The sequence below is a fragment of the Terrapene carolina genome, unplaced genomic scaffold (assembly GCF_002925995.2).
Source record: "Terrapene carolina triunguis isolate 2854851 unplaced genomic scaffold, T_m_triunguis-2.0 Scaffold9334, whole genome shotgun sequence".
NCBI classification, from domain to species: Eukaryota; Metazoa; Chordata; order Testudines; family Emydidae; genus Terrapene; species Terrapene triunguis.
Window position 1 is genome coordinate 1 of NW_020673685.1, and position 14,764 is coordinate 14,764.

General features: G+C 40.6%; 2 protein-coding genes across 2 annotated transcripts; both read left to right on the forward strand.

Moving 5' to 3' along the window:
* Positions 1–4,173: 4,173 nt before the first annotated feature.
* LOC113408345 (olfactory receptor 11A1-like) lies at positions 4,174–5,172 on the forward strand. Its single transcript, XM_026661535.1, has one exon. It carries the CDS (start codon positions 4,174–4,176, stop codon positions 5,170–5,172), a length of 999 nt encoding a protein of 332 aa, XP_026517320.1.
* Positions 5,173–13,327: 8,155 nt separating this feature from the next.
* Positions 13,328–14,330, forward strand: LOC113408346 (olfactory receptor 10A7-like). The gene is made up of 2 exons (XM_026661536.1): positions 13,328–13,338; positions 13,388–14,330. The coding sequence occupies exons 1-2, from the start codon at positions 13,328–13,330 to the stop codon at positions 14,328–14,330; spliced, it is 954 nt and encodes a 317-aa protein (XP_026517321.1).
* Positions 14,331–14,764: the final 434 nt, after the last annotated feature.

The following is a 14,764-nucleotide window of genomic DNA, read 5'->3' on the forward strand; positions in this document are numbered from 1 at the left end:
AGCACACCGGGCCACGGACCATTGTTGTCCGCCTCGAGCCCTTGAGCGGCCAACAGCCTGAATTCCCTTAGCTTTTCTATAACCCTTCACACTTCCTCTAATTTGTTCATTCCAAGCATGGCCCATCCTTATAACTCCAAGGATCCTCCTTAACAATTTCATTTCTGCTTTATTCAAGATCTGCTTTGGTCTCTAGTAACTTGTGTCACTACTATTGTTAATTCAACAAGAGTTTTGCCTTTGACTTTAATGGGGCCCAAATTTCTTGCCAACACTCTCCATGTAAGTTGGACAATTGGTCTGCCCTGACTCCTCTTCCATGTCCCCAGCCCACACCTTCTTCTTTTCTCTTTGGCAAAGCGTTATCAGGCCTCTGGAGCCTGTGGTGTGTAAGCTGAGACACATGGAAGCCTTTATTTGTACATACCCTAGCAAGGCAGCTTTGATCATATATCCTAATGCAGAAAAGCTACAGCAAGATGTGGCCATAAAAAGGAATACGGCCTTGTTCTGAGGCTGTGATGGACTTTCTGTGACCTCTAACCTCTGGGCCTCTGGCCATTTCTCTAGTGGGAATAAAAAGAATCAACTACACGTGTTCAATTTCCATGAGGACCCACTGATTACTTCTTGGGGGTCACTAAACAGTGGCAGTGGCTTCGACAGTGTCTGCGTCCTGGTGACATCGGTGTTTCGTGATGCTACCCTAGTCACAATCACTGCAAAGCAATGGTCGGGAGCCCAGCATGACATCACTCACAGCTTAATTCAAACACAAACCAACTCACCAGCTCTCCGAGCCTGAACCAGACTGATCTAAGCTGTCCATTTTTTGATAGCTCTCAATGTCAGGTGTAGCCAGCTGTGTAAGTTTGGAAGTCTCCACTCTTCATCTGTGATAACTAAGGGCAGTTCTGGTTGCTTGGCAACATCACAGCAAAGCCTCTTTCAGGGTACCTCCCTGGTGAACACCAAAATGTATATAAATGGATGCCTTTTGTCACTTGGAGAATTGTGCTGAGGCAGAGGCAATTTGCTCCCAAGCAGATAAGTTAGAGGGGAATGGATGAAATTAAAAAAAAAATTGAAATGTTCAGGTTTTGATTTTGGGGTAATTGGAAAGTGTCTGCTTTCTTTGAATATATATATATATATAATTAGAAAACCTGAAAATAGACTAATTTTCAGGTTTTGGGTGGAAATTTTGGAGGTTTGGTTGCAAAAGTACCCCCAAAAAAGTGCTTTGGGAGATTTTTTTGTTTTTCAATGAACAGTTGAAATTTTCCACAAGGGAAAAATACAACAAAAGCCCTCACCAAACCCAAAACATTTTTTCACCCGTCCAACTTGAAAGGTTTACATTTCTACTGGAATGTCTGAAAAAATTCATCCATGCTTTTAATTGCCAATGGGAAATAAGTATCTAAATCCCCTAGATGGCTTAATAAATTATAGCCAAAATGTTTTATCTATTTCTATAGTTTTGGGGCATGTCCTTGTATATATACATCTGCATGTTTGCATTTGTAGGTTTCTGCATCCTTGTGTATATATGTGAATAGAATTGTGCTAGTGCATTTGATTGCATTTTTGGTGATTAAGATCATATGTTCATATGCTTGTGTGCATCATTGTTTTTATGTTCACATGTATATAAACTGGTCTATTGGATAGAGGAGAAGCAATAGATATGATATATCTTGATTTTAGTAAGCCGTTTGATGCAGTCCTTCATGACTTTTTCATAAGCAAACCAGGGAAATGTGATCTAGATTAAATTACTATAAGATGAGTAAAACACTAGTTGAAAGGCCGTACTCAAAGGGTACATCCACACAGCAAAAACACAAACCCTGTGTCTGCAAGTCTCAGAGCCTGTATCTCTAGACTTGGGCTTGTGGGGATTATGGTATGGCATTAAAAATAGCCATGTAGACTACCAGTTTGAAGCCCAGGGAGAGGAATGGATTTCAGAGCCTGACCTCCAGCTCAAGCCAGAACATCTACATAGCTATTTTTAGTGTTGTAGCATGAACCCTAGAAGACCAAGTCTGCAGACCCAGGTTCTGAGACTCACTGCTACTGGGTAGTTTTTGGTGTGTTTTTGTTTTGTTTTGTTATTTGCCGTATAGATTTACCCAAAGAGTAGTTATCAATGGTTCTCTGTCGAACTGGAAGGATGTATCTAGTGGGGTCCCAAGGGTTCTGTCCTGGGTCTAGTACTATCAAATATTTTCATTAATGATTTGGATAATGGAGTGGAGTGTATGCTTATAAAATCTGCAGATGACACCAAGCTGGAAGGCTTTGCAAGCACTTTGGCGGACAGGATAAGAATTCAAAATGACCTTGACAAATTGGAGATTTCATCTGAAATCAACAAGATGAAATTCAATAAAGGCAAATGCAAAGTTAGGAAGAAAAAGTCCAGTGCAGAGCAATGAAAATGATCAAAGATTTTAGCAAACCTGACCTAGGAGGAAAGGTTAAAAAAACTGGGCATGTTCACTCTCGAAAAAAAGAGACTGAGCGGGGACCCTATAACAGTCTTCAAATATGTTAAGTGCTGTTACAAAGAGGATGGAAATAAAGATATGCTTCAGAAATATGCATTGAAACTAGTTACATTTATAATACGGTTTGACAAGTTACAAAACTCTCTATACATCAAGAAAACCCAACCCACCAGATTGTAACAGCTCCATAACTTGTTGCTTTGTTCTATACTTTTTTCATCTCTGTTTTGGATACTACATTACAAACCAGTTGCTCAAAGAATGGCCACCTGAAAGGCGATTGCCCATCAACTTTGATGACACGTGGCTAGAGGCATCAGCTTGTCCTTTGTCTTTGAGAAACCGGTCTACCCCCTCTTGCTGTCCAGAGGACCCTGTTTACTACTTATATGTAAACTGAGGTAAACAGTACAGTACATGCTGGGCTAGGTAGTCATCCAATGAAGAGTAGAGGAAACACCGTCAGAAAAATGTAACAGAACAGCACTGTGTAAATTTTGAATAACACACTTTCTGAGAATGATCTGGAGACAAAATATTCTTCACTGATGAACTCTATGAGCACTTTTATATCATGAATATATTGGAGAATTTTTCTGTCTGTTCTCAGATAAGTAAGTAGAAATGTAATAAGAAATAAGTAATAGAAATGCCGAAAAGCTGCAATTCATCAATCCTCTCGAGAAATGCCAGTGGTGGAGAATTGGCCAACAGACCATACAAGTGGGCATTGATTTAAAAAAATGGAAGTTAGAGGGCCAGTGTTACCTCATATTTCATTTAACATCTGGATTAATTATCTGAAAGGGGCATGTTAATGAAATATCCAAAGTATTTTCAAATACTCTCTGAATGACACACAGGACAGAAGGAAACAGACAGAGCTAGAAGTTAGCAACATGGACAGAAAAATAAATCTATCTATCTCTCTATCTAAACACATCACTGTGCTATCACACCGATTAATCAATTAAGGCCCCGATCCTACAAAGATTGCCCATATGCTTAATTTTGCACACTATAATCAGTCCCATTGACTTTAATTTGTTGCACAATTGGGCTCCAAGTGTCATATGGTGAAAAACTAAAAATAAAATGTGTGATTGTAAAGTGATATGGTTGCCGAAAAGTACAGTGTAGAGAAATCAATGCACCCTTCCATCTGTCCTCTGTTAGGAATGATCACATTGAAATGGCTATAAAAAAAATCTATACTGATGGGCATAAATATAAACAGCAAACATGATGGCAAGAGGAAGTTGTTTCTATATTTCTGAATGCAGAAAGTTGTGCATGGTCTCTCAGCTGAGCGGTGAAATGACTGACCAAAGGTTGGAAACAAAACCCAGGTCTTCTGAGTTCCATGCTGCAATGCAGCCCACCAACAGTGCATTGGAGAGGTGCCACCCCAGCAATTGATCGTGTGGCAAGAGAAATATACAAGCAATATTGTTGAGGAAAATGTTTAGATGCCTCGAGCAGCAGTGATAGCTGGTGCTAAACATCCCAGCCCAGTTTCTTCAAGTAAGACTAGGGCTGGTAATCATCAGAGGGGTACTTTTGAGCAATAATTGAATTGTAATTTTGGCACTATTCTACAAAAGCAAATGTCTCTTCATTATCATTGCAGCGTTCTCTTCCCCCCTCCCCCCATCCCATGGATACTCCCCCTGGCACACATGAAAGCAGAAATCAAAGGTCCATCATGCAATTTATCCTCCTGGGATTTGGGAATGTCCCAGAACTGCAGGTTCTTCTCTTCCTGCTGTTTCTAGTGATCTACATTATGACCATGGCCGGGAACATCCTCATCATTGCTCTAGTTGTGGCTGATCAGCACCTGAACACCCCCATGTACTTCTTCTTGGGGAACCTGTCCTGCTTGGAGACCTGCTACACCTCCACCATCCTGCCCAGGCTGCTGGCCAGTCTCCTGACTGGGGACAGAACCATTTCTGTGAGTGGCTGCTTCATGCAGCTTTATTGTTTTGGTGTCTTGGCATGTTCAGAATGCTATCTCCTGGCAGCGATGTCCTACGATCGGTATTTAGCGATATGTAAACCACTGCACTATACAGCCCTCATGAATGATAGGTTCTGCTTCCAGCTAGCGGCTGGGTCTTGGATTAGTGGATTTGTGGCTGCTTCCATAGTAGTATCTTGGATATCGATGTTAATGTTCTGCGGTCCCAATGAAATTGACCATTTCCTGTGTGAATTCAACGTAGTGATAAAACTCTCCTGCAGTGACACCCACGGCATGGTACTTGTGGCTTTCCTGCTGTCCTCCTTATTCACACTACCACCATTTCTATTAACCCTGACTTCCTACATTTCTATCATCACCACCTTCCTGAGAATCCCTTCCACCACTGGTAGGAAAAAAGCATTTTCCACCTGTTCCTCTCACCTCATCGTGGTGAGCATTTTCTATGGGACCCTAATCATTATTTACTTGCTTCCAGACATCAACACACTTCGAAGCATGACCAAAGTCTTCTCTGTCTTCTACACCATTCTCACACCACTAGTCAACCCCCTCATCTACAGCCTGAGAAACAAAGAGGTAAAGGAGGCCCTGAGGCAAGTTGTCAGGAAACTTGGGTCTTTCATAGCAGTTCAGAGAATTCAAGCTAATGCCTTTAGATCAAAATGAAAATGGAGACTGTGTGATGAAATTCATGTGATCTAAACTCGGAGTCCGATCCTGGAATCTCTGGCTCAAATCAGTCCTTCATGAATATCATCCCATTGAAACAAACCGTATGGAATGTGAGTCCTACTGAAATCAAAGTGATTTACAGGTGTTTGCTGAAAGTGCCATGTGATGTACTGAAAACTGTGTTAAAATCACAAGCTGTCATTCCAAGTTTGGAAGGGGTTTACTGGTCCTGCATGCAGGCAAAGGGCTCTGTAGGGAAGCCTGCAATCTAGGACTAGGAGTCAATCTGCACAGAGCCAGTCTAGAGACCGGTGGGGTGAATTATGACTAAGGGAGAAGCCTGCTTTGTCTCTCACTGGTTTGGGAGTTTTGTGAACTATTGTTCTGTATTCTAAGAAATAAAGTCATGTTATGTTGCAACCTTGCAACAAGAATGTTTTATGTTTGCATCAAATTTCTCTGTGTTTATGCTGTGCGCATAAAATTCAAGTGCCCATCAGGCTGTGGTTTCTTCTCAGTAGAACTAGTCAGGAATTCCATCCCCACACACTCCATGAAAACATTTGGGAAAAAAATCCATTTTCAGCTACATTTTTTGATGATTTTTTGTTGTTGAGGTTTTCAACAACAAAAATCAACCACCCTGTTTTTTTAATTGAAAATAGACATTTCCCAAGGAAAAGTCCATTTTGATGAAATAGCCATTTTTTGCCCAAACTCCTCTCCTCTGCCCTGCTCTCCCATGTTTCTAATGGAAAATCTCCAACCATCTCTACTACTGAGCTAGATTTCTCATTAACTTTCTGGAGTGATATTTTTCATACATCATGATCATTCATGGAGGTGTTGGGGTCCACTAGGCATAGCTACCAGGTAACTCGGGAGAGTGGAAGGCCAAAGTGTCGATGAAGCTCTTTTGCTCTGGGCCTATCTGAAACCCCCCAACCTCCATCTTGTGAACTCTCACCTACTTCTGTGTTTACTGCCTACAGGCTCGGTAGCAGGCTGAAGCAGAAATGTATTGGTCAGCGTTTCTAGCAGATGGCTGCAGTTTCACTCACACTAGCAGAAATAATAGAGATAAGGAGGAAGGAACAGAGAGATAGTTAGTTTGCAGATGTCTAATTCAAGGCCGCAAAGATTGGGAAAGTTCTCTCACAAGCTTATGTAGAATTTATTGTAACAGTTGTCTGGAAGGGAGGGGTGGGGGAATAGCCAGACAAAGAGATCTGATGGAAAAGGCCTAAAGATCTAAATAAAATTAAGGACGTGCATTTAACCATGTCAGCTATTTGTTAACCAATTTAATTGGCTCACTTGGCTCACAAGTATATGCAGCTGTTTCTCCATATATCCCCAAGGTATTTAGTGCAAAGGGTCAAGGAATGTACCTTGTTCTCCCTTCAAAATGACAAATGTATCCGCAACAGATGTCTCTTGTATCTATATGTATCCTGTGTAACCTATTATCTATAGGTCAGCGTAATGACGCGAAAGAATGAAGGCTAAGTTGTTTGTTACTGGTTATAAAAAGGGCCTGTTCGGCCATGTAAAGTGTGTCTCTCCTCTGGCATGAGCCGATGAGAGCGCCTGCTCAGCTGATCGATTAATAAAGAACCTGGTACCCGTCTTCTTGTCTCTCCGTGCCTCCTTGGTGTAATTAGGTAAGCTCCGGGGGGAAACGGGCCCTATTTGGCTAACAGAGGGGTGGATGAGTGGATGGAGTGCTGGTCATTTAGTGAAACATGCAGGTTAAATTCCTGTGACCATGGCGATGCTTCCCAGAGGAACCTGGGGTTGGGAGGCACTTTGCCACCACCTATCCAGGGAGACTTGTCTGCGCCTGATGTGGATCAGCTCCTTGAAACCACCAGCCTCTGGCCACACAAGCTTGTCCTTCCAAGACTCTGCAGGCCTACACATGTTGATCACAACATATGATCACCAACTGCCCCAACAACAACAATATGGGTGAAACTAGACAACCACTATAGTCACAAATGAACTCACACAGAATGAACTCACACAGAAAACACTTTTCACAAAACGATCACTCCATATCTGACTTCTCAGTCCTCATCCTCAAAGGAAACCATTCAAAAGACAAGCTTGGGAGCTTAAATTCATCACTCTGTTAGACATCAAAACTCATCAATGCCTCCTGAGCTAGTAGGGCACAGCTGTCAAATTCAGGATCGCTCCCCTCCCAAATCTCAGCCACTTGCTCATTGATCCTTCGGGTAGGCTGATCAGAAAGAAGAATTATTTTAGAAGAGATGCTGACCATGTCAGGGCCTGCCATTGAACACAACATTTCACAAAACAGCAGCATACACACAGAGAGAGCTTCCAGAGTTCAAATCATGGCTTAATGGTAAGAAATGTTCCACATTTGCCATGGTGCATGTCAAAAGGTCCATAATTTTGTGGAGTTTTGCTGGTATTATTATTTTTATTTGTTTTCAGGTTAGTCAATAACATTCTAGACTTTATGAACTATGACTGGGATTTTCAAAGGAGACTAAGGCCTTGGCTACACTGGCAATTCACAGCGCTGCAAGCTATTCCCCTCGGAGAGGTGGAGTATTTGCAGTGCTGCGAGAGAGCTCTCGCAGCGCTGGCAGCGCGACAACACTTGTACACAGCTACACTACACTTGCTGCAGCAGCGCTGTGAATCCACGAGTGTAGCCAAGGCCTAAGGAAGTTAGATGCTCAAATCCCATTGACTTTCAATGACAATACATTAATCATGTGGTTTTATTGCTTTAGACAGTAAAAAGAGTGTGAAAAAGGAATTTCTTCCAGATTTTCTTATACATTACCAACTTTACTCCAGTTGGAAAGCAGTAAAAATGGTCATATTTGCCCTTATGTTTCATTTGGTAAATTAGGCTGGAGAACATTCCCTTTTTAGCCAACTAATTGATAAGGCACCAGCATGGAACTCAGAAGGCCTGGTTACATTCCTGGCTCAGCCGCAGACTCCCTGGATGACCTTTGCTGAGTCACTTAATCTTCTTCATTGTTCAGTGATCATCCATAAGAAGAGAGAGCAAGAAACCAAAACATAATATATTCTAACACCCCATGTTGGGAAACTGTGTATCAAACACCCATGCTCTGGTTTCCCCGTCTGTATGGGGATAATATAGACCACCCTCAAAGAGGTACTGCTAGAGTAAACACAATTCATCTCTGTGAAGGTGCTTATATTACAGTGATGCAGATCACATAAATACCTAGATATATAGAAAGACTATTATTCAATTTTTGTAAATAAAGTGGGTGCTAAGTTTTAAGCATGAGTAGCCTCACTGAAACCAATGAGGTGTAAGATGATACTTAAGTGGGATTAAATGAGCATGTGTTAAACTCCCATTGACTTCCACATGACTATGCTCAGGTTTCAAGTGAAGCACATGCTTAAGTGCTTCACTATAATGAGGTCAAAATTTGGTAGCAAGTCCTTACTTGATATGGAGAATACACCACGGAATAGGGTTGTGATGGATTCTCTATCACTGACAATCTTTCAATCAACATTGGATGCTTTGTTTTGTTTTTATGTATACTCTAGTTCAAACATGAATTACTTTGTGGGAATTTTCTGGCTTGGTTTATACAGAAGCTCAGACTAAATGATTACAACAGAGCCTTCTGACCCTGGAATCCATGGATCTATGACAATTACCTACCTACCCTATCCAAAGCAGACGGATTTATCCAGGGGAACTCTGCTTTTAACATGACAGGAACAAATTTGGATTAGCTGCAGGGAAGTTCATACAGTTATGCCATGATTCCATGAGCAATTACTACCCGGTGTAATGTTTCCCACTATAAGTAGTCACAATGAGGTAAATGTCACTAATTGAAACAGGACTGCTTGTGCCCTCCTTTGAGGGTAAGATCTGAAGCCAACAGTTTTCTTTCATTGAATCATGCTCATGGGTTTGTAATATGAATCCCTTAATTTAGTTTCACACTGGTGTAATTTAGGGTATATCTAGATGTGATTACCAGCTCATGTAGACATACCTGTGTTCACGGTCATTGAGATGGTGTGCTAAAAATAGTAGTGCAGCCATAGTAGCACAGGCAGTGGCAAACGGCAGTACCATGAGCTCATCATTGGTTTTACAAACCCACTCAGACACTATCAGCACAGGCTTGAGGCAGGTGTCTGTACCTCTGCTCCCCCAGCTCCAAGTGTAGATATAGCTTTAAAAGAGAATTTGACTCAGTAGATCTGAATCTCATTGACATGGAAGCTGCTTTGTACCACTTTAGCCATATAAAAAGGGCCTAAAAATGGATATAAATGGCATTCACACCCACTACAAGGCTCTGGGACATAGACAGAACCACATGAATTGGCATTAATGCAAATGAGAATTTGGTGAGGGAGGGATAGCTCAGTGATTTGAGCTTTACCGTCTTAACCCCGGGTCGTAAAGTTCAATCCTTGAGGGGGCCACTTAGGAATCTGGGGCAAAATCAGGACTTGGTCCTGCTAGTGAAGGCAGGGGGCTGGACTCAATGACCTTTCAGGGTCCCTTCCAGTTCTAGGAGATAGGTATATCGCTTTATTTATGCTAAGGTCCAGGAACAAGACAAAAGTTTCTATTGAAAAACCTAATGCTGCAGACTTTTGCAACTGAATCAGAGAGAAGCAGTGGAAACACATGGGTATAAAATTCCCTGGTGTGCGGAGCACAGTGGTTTCAGCATAATTACTTCCAAAGGTTTATGTAAGAAGGCTGAAGTAGATCACAGAAATCCGCACTTTCTTCCAGCAGAGAGCTGAGCATAAGGAGCTGGAGGTAGGGAGAACTTATTTTGGATCTGACTAAATTTTGGTTAGCATCCACTTTTGCATGGACTGAAAACATAGCTGAGAGCATGTTGCTTTTGCCCTTGTGATTTGAACAATCTCAGTATAGAAACCCAGGGCAGATTCTCATTTCTAACAAAGAATTTTCACCTGCTGAGTATCGGCCCTTTAGTACTTCTTTTTCTTGCTTTCACAAAGAAATTTAAAACTGCAATTAAACAGGTGCCTATCCTCAGATGTTCCTGATGCTAGCCATCCCCAGGGCTCCATATACTAATGTAAAATCTTCCAAAAGATTGGGAAATGATGTAATTAGCCTGCAACTTTTTGGGGGAAGGGCTGACTTTTTATTCAGGATTTATCCGCAGCATAGCGCAATGGAATCCTATTCCATGACTGGGGCTCCTAGGTATTACCTCAATTCAAATAAATAACTAAAGAAAAGATGTCCAATAAGTAATGCAAACCAGAACATATCCCTCTAGTAAATCAGACTCAGATAATTCTGTATCCAGCAGAATCTGGCAATTGTGAAGTTAAGTTGAAGGCCAAGGGGAGTTTGTATCAAGCTATCTTATTATTTGTCTGGAAAGGATTAGGTAGAATTAACACTAATGAAGTGTTTTCTCTCCTTTTATTGAATTACTTTCAATTCCCTTTAACTAAGCAAACAGTGATTTCCAGAGATCTCAGACACTGAATTAGCCCATAACATTTTAATTTTGTCTGATCATATCATAAACACAGAACTTCCTGATTCTGTAACTTTAGTGGTGTTTAGCAACCTGATAGGACTGTCTGCTTTATCAGACATTTATCCAGGGCTCAATTTTGCAAAGGCACACATGAATGAGATTTCTCATGTGGCAAAGTTTGCTAGATTGTAGAGGTTGGCTTTAAGTGATCCCTTATAGATGTTGGCTTTTTCCTGGAATCCAAGCTGTCCAGGCTGTGGTCTCTGCAGCCTCTGTATTCATGCAGCCTTTACTTGTGTCTTTAGAATGGAGCATCTTGAGAACCAACCAAAGGCACTGGATTGATGGTTGTGGAAGTGAGTGCATGAAATGAACTCTTTGTCTGTCTCTCTATAAAGACATGGCCTCCATCTGTGCAGTTTGATCAGTCATATCATTGGGTTTCTGCAGCAGTGTATACTCTCATATCTATAGGGTATATTCAGGGGCTGTTCTGTGCTTAGATTAGGGTGACTCATGAGACCCGGAATCCCTTCCTGTCCCTCCACAGACTAGCTGTGTGACCTTGGTGGAGAATCGCTTCTTGCTTCCCTGTGCCTCGGTTTTTCCATCTGCAAAATTGGTGTAAATACTGACCTGCCACAGCCAGAGGTTGTGTGACTGGCCCAACCGATGTCAGTTATTCAGAGGTCCTTGGTGGATGGGTGGGGGGGTGCTATATAAATGGTGGGAGACATATTGTGATAGCTTCACATTGAATGGGACCTTGTTCCATAAATGATCACGTTGGTTTCTGTGGAATTGCTCAGGGAACAATTCAAATGCTAATCAGTAAGGGTTCAAAGAACTGGCTAACTCTTGATCATTATTGTTATTAGAAATAAATATAAGAACAATGGCTTCTCTCTTTTTTCATAGCTGTTCTACCATAAAATCATAGTTTTCAAAATTAGGTTTAATCCTAAATCAGGCCAAAAATTCAAAATCTCAAGATTTTATTTTAGTGAAACAAAATATTCTGAAATACTGTATCTGAATAAATTAAAATTGTTGTTTTTAATCATCTTAAAACATTTCATTTTGACTCTATAAATTTGATTATATTATCATTGAAATGATAACCATGAAGCAATATTATTCTACCATATCAATTTTCCATAGACAATTTAGATAAAATCAAAACATTCCATCTAAATATTTAGATTTTATCGAATCATTGTTTTCTTACGGAAAACATTCCTCTGAAAATTTTCAACCAGCCCTGTTTTTTTTTTAACTTCCTTCTATTTGTCTGCAAACAGTTGTTACATTTCCTCATATCCCTATAGTCACATACTCTGGTCTTTGTAAATTTCTTCATACTTTAGATTGTTAATTCCCTTCCCCCATTAAAAAGTATCAGACTTTTTACCTCTCTTTTGTACTCTCTCCAGTTTTTTATTACCCTTTTCATAAAATTAAAAAAAAAAAAGAATCAAAATGGGCTCTGGTCCATATATTATGAAACCATAATCTGTTCCATATGAATTGGAATTATCAACAGTTATTTAGAAATCAATTTGATTCGATAATAATAATGTCACTTTGCATTTCCATAGCAACAGTAATCTGAGGATCTCAAAGAGTTCTACAAATATTAATTATTTTAGACTCACAATTCCACTGAGGGATAAGTAAAACTTATCATCCCTTTCTATAGCTGGAGAAACTAAGGCACAAAAAGGAGAAGTGGCCTGCCCATCTCCTCTGATTTTTCTGTGTAAAGCCCTCAAGTGCTTTAAAATTCCACCTGGTCATGGTGGACAGAAAGTTAGCTTTTTACAGAATCTCAATATTATTATTTGGCAATCACTGAACAGGGCAGAAAACTCTGTGCCAGTCAGATGGGACTGTAGGGGGGAAATATGCAGCTTGTGCAAATCAGCATGGATCCATCTACTTCAAAGAAACTTTGGTGATCTACACTATCTCGGGGTCCGTATAGTGTGCCGATTAGAACATAGTGTAGTCAATATGTTCCTGATGAATTTATAACAATAAGAAATTGTGTGTCCTTATTGGAGAAGGGGGGAAGGTGGGATGCTTAAAGGAATTTGAAAGAGGATAAAATTTAAAGAGATTAATGAAATCTATCCATCTATCCACTGGTCAATTGGGCTACCTATCTATTAATCTATTTCTCTTTCTATAGATCTATCTGTGTGTCGTTCTATCCAATTGAGTGGACTTTTACAGGTAGTTCTGATTTTTTCAACAGAAACTACACATTTTGGGGATGTTTCTTTTCATTGAGACATTTTCTCTCATTTCGTGACCGCAACTAGAATGAACACATATCAATTAACCCAGATTGGCATCTATGGGAAATTTGCCCTAGGGAGAAGAAGAAACCCTTATAGTTTTGAGGATGATTTTGAGGAAGTCAAGCACCAAAGTCCAGATCATTAACAGTATTTAAGTTCCTAACACCCCTAGAAATCAATGCAAGTTATCCACTGAATTACCATTGATGATCTCGGCCCCAACTCCCATGGAATGGCCATGGGAGTTGAAAGCCTGACTTCTATGTGTGCCTTTGAGCATTTCTCCTTATTTTCTGCAGTGGGTCATTTCTTCACATGATATCTGGGTATTTATTGTCTCCCACAGATGAATTATGCAGAAGAATCAAGAAGGAGGAACCTCACCACGGTGACTGAATTCATTCTACTAGGATTGTCCAACCACCATAACCTGCAGGTGCCGCTGTTCTCCATCTATCTGTCCATTTATACCATTACACTGATGGGGAACATCCTCATCATCCTCGTCACCATGGACCCAGCCCTTCACACCCCCATGTATTTCTTTCTCCGGGTCTTATCCTTCCTGGAGATCTGCTATACCTCAGTCACTGTCCCCAAGATGCTGGTGAACTTCCTTTCAGACAACAGGAGCATTTCCTACATGGGCTGTGTTGCCCAAATGTACTTCCTGCTCTTCCTTGGAATCTCTGAGTGCTTCCTTCTGGCCGCCATGGCATATGACCGCTATGTGGCCATATGCAACCCATTGAGATACAGGCTCATCATGAACAGGAGGGTCTGCCTTTCCTTGACAATTCTCTCTTGGTTCTGGGGTAATGTGGTGTCCCTAGTACAGACAGCCTGGGTTTTCACCTTGCCATTTTGTGGGTCCAATCAGATTAACTATTTCTTCTGCGATATTCCCCCATTGATTAAGCTTTCTTGTATTGACATCCCTTTGTATGAAATGCAGTTGTTTACAGCAGCTATACTAGTCATCTTCACTCCATTTTCTCTCATCGTTGTGTCCTACACCTTTATTATCTCCACCATCTTAAAGATGGCATCAGCTGAAGGCAGACACAAAGCCTTCTCCACCTGCTCCTCACACCTCATTGTGGTGACATTGTATTACGAGAGCTGTGGCCTGATCTATTTAAGACCCAAGTCCATTCATTTACTAGACACCAACAAAGTGCTGGCTCTGATATACACAACCATCACCCCAACCTTGAATCCCTTTATCTACAGCCTGAGGAACAAGGAGGTGAAAGAGGCTCTGAGGAGATTGCTGGGGGACAGGATGAAGAGAAAAATATTTTCTCACAGAATGTAATTTGGGCACAGCTCTTGTTCTGATACCAGTAACTCAACTGTACAAATCTGCAGTAGTTCCTTTGAAGTCAGTAGCATTCACAGTTACAGTTGAACTAGTGTCCAAAAACTGCAGAATGAAACACATGAAAATGTTAATGTTTTGTCAATTTTTTGTTTGAGTTTAAATTAGAAATTTTGGCCAAAGAACATCATCAAAGTGTCAGAAATGGTTATCATATTTGTAGCTTCTTGAAACAAAAAGAGAAAATCACAAAAACCCATTTACATTTCACATGGCAATGCATGGATTATTTTCAACTCAGCTCAAAATTGCAATGAAAAATTCTGTTTAAAAATCTTATTTTGGAAAACAATGTTTATGTGCTGTATGCTAACCATTTTGAGAATGATTTTGAATAAAAGTTTATGTAAAATTGTTGAAAATTAATGTAA

What these genes read in the sequence shown, in the direction of transcription:
- LOC113408345 (XM_026661535.1), top strand. Translation starts at nt 4,174, where the DNA reads ATGGATACTCCCCCTGGCACACATGAAAGCAGAAATCAAAGGTCCATC.